Consider the following 17,538-nt stretch of genomic DNA (forward strand, 5'->3'; position numbering starts at 1 on the left):
AAATAGATGAAATAGATGAGATAGAAACAATTGTCACAATCATAGATTGGCAGTTCGGTTGCTTTGTTTGACTGTAAGTATCTTTTTCTTTGTTTCATTCACCCTCAAATGCTTATTAAGATATGGAATATTTCATACAATACAGTCACCTTGGTCAAAAATACATCAATATTAGTTTCACATTAAAAGTCAATTAATGGAACCAAAACAATACATAAAAGTGAAAAAAATGAGAAGTCATAAAAGAATATAGGGTTACATCTCAGACACACACATCACAGCCCATGCCAATCCCTTTCAGTTAGAGGAAAAAAAGCAAGTCAATATTTCCTTTAGGGGAATAGAAGAAAAGGATTCGCGTCTAAGGAAATATTGTCTTGCAACTAATTCCATCCCCTGGGAGTAACTTGGGGAGGCATGCTTTGCCAGGCAACGGGTAACATTTAAGAAACTCCACTTAGTTGTTAATGAAGGGATTACAAATGCAGCGCAAACAAACTGATGAGGTTGGATATGCAGTGTGGTGAGTTTGTATGACACATGTATGATCACAAATGCTGGCACCGTGTTAAATTTCTGCACTACAAAAGTCATGTCAATCACAGCGATTACAATATGACAAGAAGGATTCAGACTGCAAAGTAAATCCACAATGTTTCTCATCTGAGGTCATCAGGTTTGGGGGTGATGCCTGAGTATTTCAAAACAAGCGTCCTGCTTATCCCCTGTTAAATTACATCTCAAAATGTAAGTATTTGAATAAGCGTGGTCTATTCAATGTATAATATCAAACATTAAAAAAAAATCCCATCTCTTCATTTAGATGTAATTTTGGTACTCCGTGTCTGGTTATTTTGCAGATATTTTGCTACCTAGGAACGAATGTAGCCAGAGACGCGGTTTCACACGGACGTTCTAAAGTAGCACCACTGGTCCCATCTTGGTTAGAGAGTGAGAAGGAAGAGCGAAGAAACCCGTCCATATTACAGCTGCTTTGTCAGGTATTACATTCTTTTTATGGCACTGTCATCTCCTAAAAATGATTCTGGTATTTCACATTATTATCGCCGTATATTAACCAATTTACGCAGCTCACTTTTCAATGTGTGTCTGAGAAATTATTCAGCGTCAGGTCGTTCGCGAGTCAGCTGTGTCGACGGACAGTTATTCGCTAACGTTAACGTTAGTTACGCTAACTTGCTAGCTCTCAGTTAGCAGGTAAAGCGTTGCGCATGTAAAATATCACGTTGTATCCTCCTGAGGTCCCTTAAACTAACCATAGCTACAGCGCATGGATGCGGCCAACTGCCCCTATGTACTGATAGCTTGTTGAATCAAATATTGTATAAAATAGGTTAACTCTTTGTCTTTCTGTCTTTGCCCTGCGTTTACCAGGTAAAGCCCCGTTTAAGGGTTCCGTCGAGTCCCGCCTCTCAGTAGCAGTGATTGGAAGCTTGGCATGTCAGTCTTTACTACCAGGCCCGTGATTGGCGGCTAACCAGGATGACTACGCCACTTTTGTTGCTTTATCCCCCCCTGTCTTCAACGTGGCCTTCCGTAGCTTAAATTGTAACTTGGCTAACGTGAGCTCACATGAAGAATCTCTTGTCATAATGATATATTGTCATTGTTATTTAAATCGAGCGATTGACAGATTCGTTCACTCGCTAGTTATACGTTTTCGTGCTAGTCATCTTGTCAAACACGAGCAATATTAGCGAGGTGAGGATCATCGTAACGTTAGCTTAATTCTGTGTCCTGGTGGAGGATTCTTTGGGAGGAAAATGGATGGCGTTTTTTAAACCGCCTTCATTGGTCAAATAACTCCTACTGTTTGGTTACAGTCAAGGTAACGTGGCGATTATTTGCATTGTATTCTTACTGTGGTACACAACCAAAACATGACTGTGCATGTCATAATAGCAAATGTTTCTTATTCATCTGTTTCAAAAGTGATACCTGTCCTCTTGTGGCATTTTGTATTTATATGATGGCAATATATGTAGAGTAACCGAGGCTTAATATGTGACTGATGAAATGTTGTAGAGTCTGAGTGGTATCCATCTATCTTCTAGCACTCTTCAAGGTGATGGACCCTCCTGGTGGGGGAGATGAGCGTCGGAGGCAGGCAGAGCGTCTTCGGAGGGAGGAGGCATACTATCACTTCATTAATGAACTGAGTGAGGAGGAGTATCGCCTAATGAGGGACAGCAACCTCCTGGGCACCCCTGGTGAGGATGAAGACACCTCGCGTGTTACTTGACAGATTGAGATTGTCAATGGTTGTTATTTTGGATATCTAATATGATAAGTTATATGGTAGCAAGTTTTAGCAGGAAAAGTGAAACTGTTCCTGTCGTGGATTTATCAAGTCACCAGTAACCATTATTTAATGTTAAATTGTACTTCTCAATTTGGCAATTTCAGCATGTACCTTCGATAGAACTTCAGGAATCAAACTGCTGGAGTTCTGTAAGGGATTGTGTTTGACTTAAAATATTTTCACAGTATTGCCTTAATGCCTTTTCTGTGTAAAGAATCGAGGAAAAAACAAGCTGCAGTGAGACACACAGCAATTTCTTATCTGTTTTACAAGAACAATTGATTGCACTGTTTGTTTGCATTGTAAGTGGGTCCTCCTTTGCATCGAAGCCAAGTTAGCAAAAATTTTAGCTATTGAATTCAGTCATCTCCAGCAGTTTGCCATCTATTATTGTTGCAAATAATGGACTGCTGTATTTGTAAACCTGTGAAGCATCACATCTCAATGCTTCACTCTTCCAGAGACTCAGTATCCTTGAGAAAGGCACGAAATGGTTGGTTGCCTCATATTGCTTTTGCTTTTTGTGAATATGCAAATTAGAATATGAATGTGTGAATTAGTCTGTGAAGGATTTCAGCTGTCCAGGGTATAGTCACGTTTAAGCTTATAGCATCAACAGGAATTGTTAACCTTCGTCTTTGACATTTCAAGAAGCAATTCCATTTTCTACGGCAATTCTAAATTAACATAAATCACTGTATCACTTTTTTAAGCACTTTAGAATGCAGACATGGTAGAGGAGTGTGATTGTGAATTTAACCCATCCACCATATAGTGAGCACTGAAAGCCTCGCTAGCCCTTTTTATACATTGTTCTTAAGCTGCAATATTACAACACTGCTCTTCTGTCTGTATAACAGTGAACAGATAGGGTGTTGGGATTCAGACAGATTCAGATCCATTCACAATGCCTACTTCTGAATATGTGACAACAGGAATGGCAGAGCAGCTCATTTAAAATGCCAATGCTGCGGTTTACGCAATATGCTTCTATTGCTGAACACTGTAAAAATTCACAGGGTTGGGGCATCATAACACCAGAGTTGTTGGGTTCTGTATAAACAAATAAAGCATCACAGTGTCATGCTCATTGTTATTTAAACTGACCCCACAAAGCTTTCATCGTCCAAAGCAGACTGCTTAATTGAATTATTACGGAAATTACAATACGACTAAGAATTAGAAATCACACAAGGAGCAGTTCTCCTAAGTTGAAGGTTAATCTAATATGTCACAACTTAACATGAAAAATGAGGAATTGACTATATAAATGTTAATACCTAGATGCCTGCTTTATGAATGTTATATTCTTGACAAACTATGACATGTTTATTAACAAGGCCCATCAGAAATTACACAGTCAATGTTTTCAACAAGAACTGTAAAACAGGATGTTTCACTTAAGCTCCCGATTCATTTACACATTTAAGTCATTAATGCATCATTTGAGATGTCTAATAATAGTGGTTTGGTTGTTGGTTTTGTTGTTGGTTTGGTTGTTTGTGTTCACTCAAACTCAAATCATACTCATACCCATTTTATTTTTCCATAGGGGAGGTTACTGCTGAAGAACTCCAGCAACGTCTTGATGGAGCAAAGGAGCGTGAGTCATCTCAGCCCCGCACTGAGCAACGTTTGCACACTGCTGATTCTGTAGAACAGCAAGGCAGTAGCGGTGAGGGAGAAGAGCGAGGGAACGGAGTTAGACGAGGAGCAGGTAGGGATACCTCTGTCAGATTTTTAGACTTCTGTCTTGTTCCATTCTTGATTTAGCAACTTTTGGATTAAATTAGCTGTTTATTATCCCAGTAGCTGAAAAACATTAGCCACAGATCATGATCTATATGTCCCTGTCCTGGATTGTAAGGGTCTTTTTTCACATTTTTACTCTCAATGAGTGCACACCTACCCTTTTTCTGTTTAGAAAATAAAATAAAATTTGACCCAAGGAAGAGCTGAATAGAGGTCATCATTTTTGTGCTGTGACTTTTTCAAGTGTGACTATGGGTTCATGTACATTGTTGTATTGCTTTTTTTTTTTTTTTTTTTTTCTTTTATACAGGGAACACAGAGCCTGGAGCAGAAACTTCTAATGGTGACTCTTTACTGGAATGGCTGAACACTTTCAGGCGCACTGGTAATGCTACTCGTAGTGGCCAGAGTGGCAACCAGACATGGCGGGCTGTCAGCCGGACCAATCCTAACAGCGGAGAGTTCCGCTTTAGTCTTGAGATCAACATAAACCATGATCAGCCTGAGCTGGGGGAACATAATGACACTTTGGACAGTGCAGAGCAACCAGTGACTGCAGCAAACGTAACGTCCCCCCAGAGCCGCACAGCTCCTTCCTTGACCAATCCTCGACTCTCGACAACAACCAGACCAGCTCCGTACCCATCTCCTCGCCCAGCGCTCAGTCGGAGGATGCAAACACGTCGCACACGCAGCAGCACTACCACTCTCACAATGAGCCCCCCTGCACTTACGGCCCCAGTGCAGCCCCCTGCTCAGAGGAGAGGTACCACCTTGCAGTCTACAGTATCGCCTCCCACTGTTATTCCACCTTTTGATCAAACATCTTCTCAACATCAAACCCTCAATGCCGAAATAGAGCAGGGGCGTGATGATGTGACTTTATCTTTGAACTGTCCTCGAGTGTCACCCCAATCTGGGCCTCCGGCCCTAGCTGATGGTCAGGAGACACAAGGTAGTAGGACTCGATCACGTGGACGATCACGAAGGGTTGCTGCAGGCAGTGGGGTTTCGTCACGCATGTCACGGCGGAGCCGTTCTCCCTTACATAGGATCCCTGTTCCCAGTACCATGCCACCATCAAGCAGTGGTATCAGTGGCTCAAGCATCCAGATTGTTGAGCCAGGCAGTGGCACAAGCTCTGTTTCCATGGAGACCGGAGAGGCTGTTGCAGAACCTGCAGCCCTGTCAGAGCCAGCTATGGAGACAGGAGAGCGTGATAATGAATCAAATATAACGGGAGCAGGGGGTTCATCCGTGCGCCGGCATCCTACCATCATGTTGGATCTCCAGGTGAGAAGGATTCGACCTGGGGAAAACCGGGATCGTGACAGCATTGCCAGTAGAACACGGTCTCGTGCCCGGGTCGCTGAAAACACTGTCACATTTGAAAGTGACAGTGGTGGATTTAGACGTACCATCTCCCGGTCTGAGCGGGCTGGGATCCGAACCTATGTGAGCACTATTCGAATTCCACTGCGGCGCATCAGTGAGACGGGGCTCGGGGAGCCCAACTCTACAGCACTGCGTTCCATTTTGCGGCAAATAATGACTGGATTTGGGGAGCTGAGCTCACTCATGGAGACAGAGGCTGATTCTGAATCTGTTGCACCCAGCCACATGGATGTTGGTACAAACAGCATTAGTCCTGCCAGTCGTTTGTACTCAAGTGAGAATGCAACTGCCCAGGTTGGTACTGGTGGGGCAGATCAGGAAAGGGTGGGGTCAGTGGGTATTGAGGAAGACATGGGTGGTCAGGCCAGACTTGGAGGAGGTGTAGTTAATGCCACAGAGGGACGTGGAACAAGCAGAGACACTAACAACTTGGTAGAGAATGGCACTCTACCCATATTGCGGTTGGCACAGTTCTTCTTGCTAAATGATGAAGAAGATGATGAACACCCACGTGGCCTGACTAAAGAACAGATTGACAATCTGGCAACACGTACTTATGGCCAGGCCAATCTGGAGGGGGAGATGGGTCGTGCATGCAGTGTCTGCATCAATGAGTATGCCCAGGGCAACAAGCTGCGTCGCCTACCCTGCTCCCATGAGTTCCACATTCACTGTATCGATCGCTGGCTATCTGACAACAACACCTGCCCCATCTGTAGGCAGCCAATACTCACAGTACACCATGATTGACCTACTTGCTCAATAACACAAGTATTATGATCCTGTATGGCCGAACTGATCGGACCGAAGTGGGGTTTGCATGTACATAGCGCTTTCATGGTTTAATTTCTTTGAGAATACTGTTGCATTGAATATGAAGAAAGTTGAACCAAAAGGCGGAAAACTGAAAGTATATAAATGCAGAGAATTAACAAAACTTTATTTTTTTAGACTTTGTTTTCTGCGATTTGATGTTCCATTTTTTTATCTTCCTCTGAACTGTTTCCCCCATACCCATCAACATGCTTCAAAAACTCATAAGTGGATGGCATTAATGGTTAAGGAGCTCTCATACCACTGCTGAACAGCCTCACATTTACTGTCTGCTAACTATGTGATGTCTCTCTGTCACAACTGGATGATACAGATCACTTTGAGATTTGGTTTATTTAGTGTATTCTGTAAATACCTCACCACTGCTTGGATTTATGTTTTGAAGCCAGACAGTCCTCTCATGCTATCAGTTAAGGAAAACCTGAGTTCTTGTTAAACTGCTAATATGTTAAAGCTTTGGCATCTAGTTTCATGTCCCTTCACTTTTGCTTTACCAAAATGACTTATTAATGGGATGCATTTCCCAGCTTGATTTGAAACTGCCCAGTATTTTTTTTAAGTGCTCTATGCCTATCCCATGTAATTGCAGGTCAGAGTTTATGTAAGTCACCAATTAAAGTCAGTCACTTTGAAATCACCCTAACTCATATGAGTGGCACAATTGAAATGACATAGAGACGGCACATGATAATCAGGAATTCAGAGTTGTAATTTAGTATAAGTTGTGCAATACAGACCTAACGTATAGTATTGTTTTGCTGTTAATTGTTGCTCAGAGTGTAATGCCTGATTATCATCTCCACTTTAAACAAAGTCTTGTTAACCCTGAAGTCAATGTTTCCTCTTGATTTGCTGTAGAGTTGATTTGTACCTGTCAGACATCTTTGGACCTGGATTTAAAAAAAAAAAAAACTAAAGCAGAGAGCAATTTACTTCATCTGCTTGCCAAATCCCTGTTCTCAGGGTTTTATTTTCTGAAAGATGGAATATGATATTCTGTATCTTCATGTGATATGGTTTTACATCATCCACACAGGCATTGGTAGTTATTGTGTAGCAAATGTTTTGTTTAGCTGAACCACCTAGGCAGCGTGCTATCATCAGGGTAACATGTGTTTCAGCACATGAATGCATTGGCTCTACTCTGTCTCAGCAGTCAATATGTCATTAAGAAATCTGCTGCAATGAAGCAGTATGTAAGATAGGGTGAGCGTGGGGTAAAGTGTGTGTGTGTGTGTGTGTGCGTGTGTGCGCGCGTGTGCGTGCGTGTGGTTTAACCATGTGAATTTGAGTGTGTGGGTGCTTGAAGGAAAGACCCAGTGTCCATCTGAACCTGGCTCTTTGAAATCTTCTCTTCAGTGAAGGTCCACCAGAGACTTGGCGAAGGTCGTGGCCACTAATTTCAGAAGTGAATATTTATTCTGTTCCTATTTAATAAGATGGAAACCAACTTTTGCAAATTGAATGTGTTATTGCGTTCCAATGTGATAAGAGTAAATAAAACAGTTATGATAAATGTTACTATGTACTAAAATGACACGGGGTTTTTTAATCTCTGCTCCTTGAAAGTACAGATTAAAACGCAGTTTTGAATTCCAAGAGTTGTGTATGGCGTCTGTGTCCGCCATATTTGGTCCGTAGAATGGAACGTCTTTGGCGGTAAACGTCAACCGCTACGGCTAACAGCTGGCAAACTTCAGTTAGCCACACTTGACGCTACCACCGAGTCCAACCGGTCCACGAATCAACAGAAAACAATGGAAATTTGGAATTTGCTCCGTTAGCTGATGTTTCAGTGAATATTAACGTAATTGTTTTTCTTTCACTTCTCTCTGAAACCTGGTTCGCCGTTGAAGGTGAGTGTAGAATGACTCTTCGATGAACATCTCGTGCCGCCCCAACGAAAGAAATAAACCACAAACTGCCGTGAGCAATTAAATCCCTTCAAATTAACTTATTCATTTGTTACACCTGAATATACAACAAAACTTGCATAGTTAAATGATTTATAAATAGCATTGTTGAACAATAACTACCCTAAGTCTGAGTACCATCTCAAGGGCTAGGAATGATAGCCTAGGTAATGTTGGGATGTATTATCGAATATCTGAACAGAAACGTGGCGTTTCTCCCATCATTTGTCAATATGGCATTCTCACGGATGCAGACAATTCAGCCCAGGTTGGGATTCCCTTTTTCCAGTAATTTGGCTGTTCAAGGACCGAAACGTGTAAGTCACCATCATTCAATACGCATCCCCGGGCCCTGAACCGAACTGACGTCGAAGCACGGGGAGGGGTGGCCTTCAAAATTAAAGTCCATTCATGGATCAGGTACATGTTATCGTTTAAATCTGTCTTGACAGACACTTTTATGTTGATAGATTGAACATGGCATTTACCGCTAACGTTGTATAAATGAAAACATATTTGATATTTATAAATCAAACAAGTAAAAGTTAAGACAAAAGAGGAAACCCAGTTGCTTTGTCAAACTTATTGATCTGTGGATTCAAAAAGATGATTTTCAATATTGGGTGTTTTTTTTTTTTTTTTTTGTCTTAAATTGAATGTTTGTTCCAGTCATTTTTAATGGTTAATTGGTTTCGAGACGACACGCCAAGGCTTTAGCGCGCCTTATTTTGGAGAAATAGCCGGAAGTGGGTTGTTACATATCCGTTTACATTGACGCCGGGTAAAGCTATCCTCGACGGCTTAACATTCGCGATCCTGCCGAGCAATCATGATCTTAGGACAGGAACAGCGGCGCTGTCAGCTCCCCGGGCCTGGAGTAGCATTCCTCCGCTCTGTCGGCCAGACATGAGCATGACACTGCACCGATCCCAACGTCCCTGTTTCGCCAGCTCTCGTTCGTCATCAACATGTATTTCAATCGGAGAGGCAAGAAGATCCACAGTGAGGGAGGTAAGCCGCAAAATGGAAAGCCTGTTTCTGCTGCGGTCGGGCGGAGAGGAGTCCGCTCGCCGCATATTCGTGACCTGTCAGTGCGAAGTCGGGTTTCCATCACTGTCAAGTAATGGCCAGCGGGGAGCTCATCGCGGCCTGTACGCAACCGTACGCATCTGAAATGTGCGAGGCATCGTGACACGGATCGGTACTGTCCCGGACTGCACCATATGTATATGGGGTCATTTGCAACTCATTCTCCATCCTCGCCCATGTTTGGCGCCGGTTTGAGATGCAAGGACGAGCAGACCGTGGGTGCCTGCCTGCTTCAAACTGCATCGCTTGTCCTCATATGCGCCGGGCAGTGGGGCTGAACGTCACGAAGCGCTCACGACATGTTTATTTATCATAATGTAGAATGTGACTCAGTTGTGTGACCTCATACCTACTCGCGGAAAGTACTGTGCCCTGTGGCATCATTATGTCAGGCCGTTATATAATTTTGTTGCAACAGACATTGGTATACTGGCATCGTGCATCGTGTCACATGGGAACTTTTCCTGTCTTATTAATTCGTCTTGCCCACTCGATTTCTGTAGATAAATGCGCTGTAGCTCATACTAGAATATGAAAGATATTTTTACAATTTAAGTATCTCACCTTAGCTCCATAAAGCAGTTCAAGAACAGCCTATTACCAAGCCGACTTATAAACCATGTGACACGTCTAAAAAGCGCTCCTTATTTTGAGCTCCCTGGAAAAGAATCTGCCCTCTCTTTAAAGCTGTGTACACGTGTATGTGACCATCATAGATTTACTGGGTTTTTAATATGAGCTGCATGTTTCGTCATAAAGCTGAATCCCCCGTCTCCTGACAGGTACCAATCTCACCGTCTCCACCAAGTAGACTACATGGCATGGGTTGATTTCACACATTGTATACTGAGACGGGATTGGATTATCCTGGAGGAAAGTGAATGGTGTGCGTCTCACCCAGACGCTTTTAATAGTGACTGGCAATATGAAGTGGTTCTTCTGTTGTCCCGTTGTGAGTGTGGGAGTATGTACGCGTGTGAGTGCGCGTTTGTCGCTGCATGCCTCTTGCATCGACCAGAAATAGAAAGCAGGACAAATTTTGTGCAGAGATGAACGCAAATTGGGCCACATTATGTTGTTGGCAGAGGTGCCCACGTATTGATTTCAATCTTCTGCAGTTTCTGTTTTGACCGTGGCTCCAGATGCATGGTAGAAAAAAAAAAACAAAGCTAAAAAAAAGGTTTGTAATTTTTAGGCTGCGATAAATCAGTTAGAACTATCACGTTTGTATTGGTTTATTGAAACGGGCCTGGAATTCAATCTCTATTGTTGGTGTGTTATATGACTGGCTTGGTGGGACTTGACTTCAATACTTTAATACAAAAAATATCCAGTGAATTTATAGATTTGTGTTTCCTAAAACCATATTCAAAAGATGGAAATAAACTGAATGTCAGCTCTTGTGTATGTTCCCTCCTGGATTCTCCATGATGTCTGCCCTGTAATCTCTTGGAGCCTGACCCCTTGATTCTTTGCTCCAATTAGTGTACAGGCACATGCCTGGTGATGACGTCTACAGCTACCAATCTGTCACATTTAGTCACACACACACAAAAATGTAACCTTTTGTTTGTCTATAAAAAGCTTTAAAAACTGTGACAGAACTATTTAGTCTGCATGTTAGTTAAAACATGGTTAAAAAATAGTCTGTATTGTAAACCCAAACAAACTATAATACATTTGTAAATGTTTTACATGTTAGCCTAGGCAGCTGTGAAAACATTGATTTGGATGAAATAAAGGCACTATGTTACAGTGTTGGAGGTCTAGATCATGTTTGTTATCCTGTTAAGCCAACTGACAATAACGCATCTGTTTCTGTAAGATAATGACTTGTTGTCATGGTTGCAAGCTCCTGAAGATACCATATGGGAGATAGAGGGCCACCTTTTATACTGCAGCAGCATGGTATTTACATGAGCTGGACACAGGGGGGCACTCGTGGGCAAACTAAGTAGGTTTTACCGAGTCTATCAGACTTGTTTCTCAGGCAGGGACGACGATCACGTCACTGTAGGGGGGGGGGGTTATAGCAGCAATTGCTTACAAACACATTTATGGTGTAGTGTCTGACATACGGATGTCTTGTATGCTTTATTTGTGCATTCATTTATGTTTTGTGTGTGTTATTTTTTCCTGCTGCGGCCTCTCTGGTGCCCTCAGAGCAGTTAGTGTTGACCACCATTAGGCAGGAGGCTTCTGAACTTCAGGACTCACGTCTGGGTTCCAGTGCTACCATGCGTGCCCGGCTCACAGACAGGTTTGACAAAAGTGAGTTTGCTTATATTAGACTGGATGATTCCCCCCTTTGTTACTGGAGCCCATGGTGCATGTGGTCATACGCAATAGCTTGGAGCTGTTGTCTGCCAACCCCTGGCCCTCAAGAGCTACAATATTTAGTCAATAAGTGTCTCTGGTACTTGTCAGAAACAGCTAAGACCTAAAGCAACCTCTGAGGAGCCTGAGTGATGTGTAGCTCCTTGGGGCCTGGAGTAATGAATGCTGAACAGGAATGACCCTCTAACTGCATGTGCTTGCAGGTTGTGAGGTGATCACCTAATTCAGGCCTACCTGATGTAAAAAAAGATCAATGTGCACTTTGCATAAATCAGTCAAATTCAAACCATTGTGCATGCTGCAGAACACAACACATGTATGTATGGACATGGCATGCCCCAAAGAGCATGTACATGAACACAGATGCATGCATGCATTGTGTGTAGGGAGTGGGAATGAGTAGCTGCATGTTTGGACCTTGCATGCTTTCTGGCACCAAATAGTGCATATAGGTCTATGCGCACTGTGTGCGCGTATTTCGGCATACTCTAGCATAATGTGCGTCTGTATGCGTGTGGACTTCTCACCTGTAGGATTATCAGTGTATGGATTAGAAGTAGGTAAAGTTGCAAAGCAGACACAGAGGGGATTACCATGCTTGTTCACTTGGCCTGTAAGAGGCTTTCTTACCTTATGTCCTACTCCGTTACGCTGAGAAAATGTATCTCCTGGGAATGTGACACCAGGTCATCTGAGTTTTGCCCATAAGGCCTGCAGGCCACCAAGGAAACCAGGACAGCTATGGGACGTAGGGGTCATCCAAGCAGACAACATGGCGTTGGTAATGCTTTGTTAACTCGCTTGATGCCGATGTATTGGATGAAATTGTTTTTGCTAGTACTTAATTTATAGAAACAAATTAGATGTTTTTTGTTTTGCTTTTTGAAATCACAAGAGCTTACAATTATAGACAAACATCGTTTGACACCGTGTTTTTTATGGCGCCATGGCAAAATACGCATATGCACATTCAGCTACATAGCTGCAATTAAATGTAGATTCTTTTGGCAGTTCTTTTAGATAATATGTATGTAGGAATCGTCAATCTCTCTCTTGTAATACGGGGGAGGGAGTGCTGTGACAGCTGGAGTAATTTTAGCTTCAGTTGTTATGATTAGCTGCTATTTCCTGTCTGGCTCATTATAGTTCTGAGTTTATGTTAACAAGATTGTGTGTCACTTTAAGACATGAATTCAATTAATGCGTGACCATACTAGAAGCTATGTTTGTGTGATTTTAAACAGCTATTCTAACTGCCAAGCCAGTTCAACTTCAGAAGGACATGATGAAACAGCTGGTTTGTCACATATTGAGTGATAGTTGGGAGCAGGCATTTTTTCCTGGTGAAATATGCTCTGCCATACTGGATAATGCAGATGAATTATGTAGACTGTAGACTTCTTTCATTATTCAATAGCCTACCTTGCTTTTTACAAAAAGTTTAACGCTAGCCAAGACACCACGGGTTCAGCATCAAACGCTTCTTGTTGTGAAAAATTAGGATCAGAGTGCAAGCTTCTTCAGTTATATGTTTCATTTAATCATACGTGTTTCCAGACTGTACTGCAAACACGCTTCATTTGGGAATGCATAATTCATCTGCCCCTTTTGTTTAATATGTCTGCTTGTGCATAATAAACAATGTAGCCAGTATAAGAGCCTATAAAGCCTTTCCAGGTGGTGGAAGAAAGGTTCTTGTTTTTGAACCTCAACATCTAATTTGTCTGTAGTTGGCTCTGTCTGCCTGCACAATATGAGATCATGGTTTTGTTAAGGGAGGATCGGTCTCGTCTTACCTGCAGACCCATGCTACCTGTCTATTGCTTGGATGCCTAATGTGTAATTGACCTAGGTTTGCTCTGTTGTGGCTTGGTGCTGATTCATTATTGGTGAATCTGTAATGAGTTAAAGGGGTTCCTGTGCCTCTGCTCCATCAGAGATGAGTAACTGAGGAATTGATCTGCCTCAAGATGAATCAAAGACCAACTAGACTGCTGAGAAAGACATTATTGATCTGCTTGGTTGGTATATGGATTGGACACTGACATGAACTGAAATGCCATAAATGGGAAAGAAACATAAAAAATATATGACTGTTGGGGGAGGGGAAAATGTCATTGTAGCTAATGTTTCCCCCTGTCTCCATGTGACCTTGTATCATCCTAAAACATTCTTTGCAAACATTTGCTTCCCTCTAGGATTAACTTCACTGCTATTGTAGTATGGAGTGCTAAGTTTTGGTTTTGGTATCACGTGAAGAGATAAAAACAGGTCAGAGGTAGAAAAGAAGAGATAGTCTGATTATTATCATTTTGCGGGGATAGACTTTGACCCTCTCTCCCTACATCTGCCCAAACTGAGTGGTGTGGTGTGGAATAGCAATTACCAAGGTGGATGCGTGTTCAAGTGCTAAAACTTTCGAGCATGTTCCATTCACAATGAAATATATTGCAATACTGCATTTAATAGTTGCCTTCTAATTTTCCAGAATTTATGTATCCCTTCTCAATTCTCCCTTCCTAAAAAAGATTTATGTTGCTGATTGTAAATGCTCTGACTATTCTCTGCTGAAAAGTGGAAGTAAATGTTTCACCAGTTATGGTTGACTGGCAAGCTGACATTTACAAATCCGCACCCATGCTGAAAACAAACTTTAGGGGAATTTTTTTTTTTTTTTTTGAGGAAAAAGTGTTTTAAGAACTTTAGAAGCTTAATGTGATACCATTTCATTTATAAATTATTAATTCCCTTCAACGGTTGTCTTCTCTTGCACACACATATTACGCAAATATAGCCATAAAATAATGCTTCATAAATTGGATTTAAAATGAAAAATTATTTCTTAACAAATGTTTACAGATGTTGACTTATTATTATTATTATTATTATTATTATTATTATTATTATTATTATCATTATAAAAAAACAAATATAAAAACATGAAAATTAGCTCAGTGTAAAACACTTGAGCCCTTTGCACCTGCGATGATGTGTATCAACATTAGCAGTGCCATTTAGCCAGCAATTATTGCCGTCAATATTTATTTTTTACCTCGTCAAAGTATTTTATTTACGATCCACATGGGGAAAAGGGTGAAGAGCCAAAAAGAATATTAAAACCTGCAAGAAGGACACAGTGGCGGGAAGGGGATATAAAACGATCACCTCATGTACGCGCCTGCCTCGGGGTGTCATTTGATCCACCCGCGCCTGAACTCAAGACGCCAAAAAAGAGATTTAGCGTCTGGCCCTTTAAAAGCGAAGCCCTGTGTTTGCCCCCGCCACACTGGAAGGAGCCCCATATGCTTCCCTCCGTTGTCTGGACTGCGAGCGGCGAGGAGCACTTTACCGTATCGGAGAATGGAGGAAGCTGCCCCGCCGGAACACGGTTTTCTGCGGCGGCAGGTGACCAGATGACACCGCGGCGAAGCTCGCCGGGGCCAGCGTTCGGGAGCGCCCTCTTCACCCACGCCGACCGAGGAGAAAGGAGACGCAAGCGTACAGCCTTATCCGTCCTCGCCCAGGTCCGCGATTGTGCTGTGCCGGCTTAGAGGGGGAGTGTGGCCGCAAGACTTGTTCGCGCCTCTGTCGCACAACCGAACGGGACGCACTCGAGGATGAAAACACGTCCAGTCTCCGGAGTGCATGCTGGGCTTGAACGTGGAGATCACGACGCTTAAAAAAAAACGCAAACGAGATGCAAACGCAAGCCGGGCGGAGGGGGATTGTGTTGGATCCTTTCCTAACACTTTTTCGCGGGGGATAGAGGGTGTGTATTTGAGAGGTCGGTTGATCGATCCGAAGTCGATCGCGACGTGCCGCCCCCCACCTCCGTCCGCCCCCTGCACTGCGTTACATGTGGACAAGTTCACGTGCTGATAAAACGGGACAAACCCGATGGGTGTTTGTTCGCCATTATGCATCCCTCAGCACATCCATTATACACGGGGGTCCCGTGTGTGTGTGCATTGACGGCGTCAATACTGAGAGTCGGTTACAGAAAGACATGGGGAGGTGGTGGTGATAGGGGGGTTATAGCGGGAAACGTCACCGAATCGACCCCGTTGCCTCAACACTCATCAACATACAGTAGTAGTAGTAGCCTCTTGTACAAATTGGATGCTTTTGAACTGTAAACCACGTCTCCCGTCTATGTCTCTGCCCTCCCTCCCCTGGCCGCCCTCCTCTCCATCCCCTTCCCCGCCCTCCCTGGCCCCCCCCCCCCATTCGGACTCACTCAGCCTCGCCTCTCTCTCATCAATCCAACGGTGCAGGACCCGCTTGCTCGTCCGCCGGTTACCGCAAGGCAGACGATGAGATGTCCGGCACCACTTCTCAGGCGGATCCCGTAGATGCCACGGCGCGGGCGGTGCTGCTCAACCGGCCACAGAACACCAAGTTCTGCGACAACCATGTCAGGTAAGAGCAACGCCGAGGCTTGGCAATCCAACTGTCTTTCTAAGGTGCATGCTCTAAGGTTAAAAGGCAGTTAAGTTTTGCATTTTATTTTATTTTTTTGGAGGTTATGATGTAAATGAAGCTAGTTAAAATAGTTGTCTCAAGTTTTGTTCAACAATTAAGAGCAGCCAGTGGGATGGCAGGATTATCAAACCTTTAATTATATACATATTTAAATGAATAAATTCTTGTTTAAAAAATAAACCATTGAGTTCCTCATTTTATGTACATCTTGAAGAGATTGTAAAGGAAGTCTCCCAGCAGAGTTGATATTTGCTCACACGGGTTTTTACTCCCCTGCTCTCAGGTTAAAGGACAGCCCACAGCCCGTTTTTGTATAATTCTTCTATCTGCCATACCATCTGCTGCTAGTAGACTTTGGAACAGAGTGTTTTTTTATTTTCCTTTTAAGCAATTTGTGCCCTCACTTCAAATAAGATTATTCTAAAAGTAAATCGGTCATATTGTTTGTGTTTGCATGTGCCCGTGTGTGTATTTTATGAGGCAGAATCTTGCAGATGAAACTATTGATAAAGTCTCTTAATAACTCACTTATTAAGCGATTTTATACAGCAGCCCTAGAGGGTATTCGGAGTCAGGTTATATGTTTGAGGCTCAAAAACCCATCTCAGTGTCAAAGAATAAAGAGGGTTTCCCAAATAGCTGTGAATGAATGTGAGTACACTCTGTGTGTTTACAGTTAATGCAGCAAAAGAAAAATCAGCTGTCTTTGTGAGGTGATTTTGAGGTGATCTTTTGCAGAATGACAGAATGAGTAGATTATATTTTTAGTTGTTTTTTTTTTTTTAACCGTTTTTCATTTTTGAAGGATAAAAATTGTCTGATCTTACTTGACAGACATTGGCCACAGGCTGCAGATGGGGTCTTCATGATTACATTTAGGTTCAGACAGGCCCAATGAAATTTGTCCTTTGTGTTTACCATGTTCTATACCTATTTATATGTACTCGCGGCATCTGGCGCCTATGAAGCAGTGGACAAATGTTCCATGAGAGAATAGTTTGTCGGTAATCAGGTTTATATTCGTTGATCAGCCATTATTGTTAGTTGATTTGATTTATTGTTTAGGATATTCTGTTTCAGCTCGACTAATGAAATTAAAGTGGTGTTCTCTCTGACTCGTGATTGGATCATGTGTTACGGCCTGCCCTTACTGCATGCTGATTGGAGAGGCAATCTGGCTCCAGCGGCGTCCCCTTTCATGTCCCAGGATTCCTGAAAGTCTTTGTTTATGCTTTAAAGGTTCAATAGCCTTATTGATTTTTTACCCCCAAGATTAAAGCCTTGAAGCTTCTATCTGTTTACTTTACAACTCCACTCTTCTCAATTTCTTGCATCTTCCATTTCCACATGTCACTTCAGGCACTTGGTTTCATACACTTTAAGCATTAGTGCTGCTTTTGTGCACACACATCA

The 17,538-nt window shown here is 42.7% G+C and overlaps 2 protein-coding genes across 9 annotated transcripts in view; both read left to right on the forward strand.

Annotated features, from left to right (window-relative positions):
- The first annotated feature begins 914 nt into the window (after positions 1–914).
- On the forward strand, positions 915–6,481 carry rnf6 (ring finger protein (C3H2C3 type) 6). Its single transcript, XM_086151316.1, has 4 exons — positions 915–1,001; positions 2,076–2,231; positions 3,876–4,040; positions 4,386–6,481. Exons 2-4 carry the CDS (start codon positions 2,090–2,092, stop codon positions 6,218–6,220), a joined length of 2,142 nt encoding a protein of 713 aa, XP_086007442.1. The 5' UTR covers positions 915–1,001; positions 2,076–2,089; the 3' UTR covers positions 6,221–6,481.
- A 2,517-nt stretch (positions 6,482–8,998) lies between these two features.
- atp8a2 (ATPase phospholipid transporting 8A2) overlaps positions 8,999–17,538 on the forward strand; it is a 46,159-nt gene continuing 37,619 nt past the window's right edge. For 3 of the 8 annotated variants that reach the window (XR_015106534.1, XM_086151318.1, XM_086151323.1), the window contains exons 1-2: positions 8,999–9,228; positions 15,885–16,062. Coding sequence is in view for 7 of the 8 variants with exons in the window: in XM_086151318.1 (XP_086007444.1) it covers positions 9,186–9,228; positions 15,885–16,062 (221 nt within the window). In the remaining variant the exon portion in view is untranslated. Of the gene's footprint in view, positions 9,229–11,500; positions 11,578–12,287; positions 12,425–14,959; positions 15,168–15,884; positions 16,063–17,538 lie in introns of those variants that run through there. The other 5 variants (XM_086151319.1, XM_086151322.1, XM_086151320.1 and 2 more) reach the window with 5 other exon arrangements.

This window comes from Fistularia commersonii, chromosome 8 (genome assembly GCF_037954325.1).
Source record: "Fistularia commersonii isolate RoL2024-O1a breed Wild chromosome 8, RoL_Fcom_v1.0, whole genome shotgun sequence".
Taxonomy (NCBI): Eukaryota; Metazoa; Chordata; class Actinopteri; order Syngnathiformes; family Fistulariidae; genus Fistularia; species Fistularia commersonii.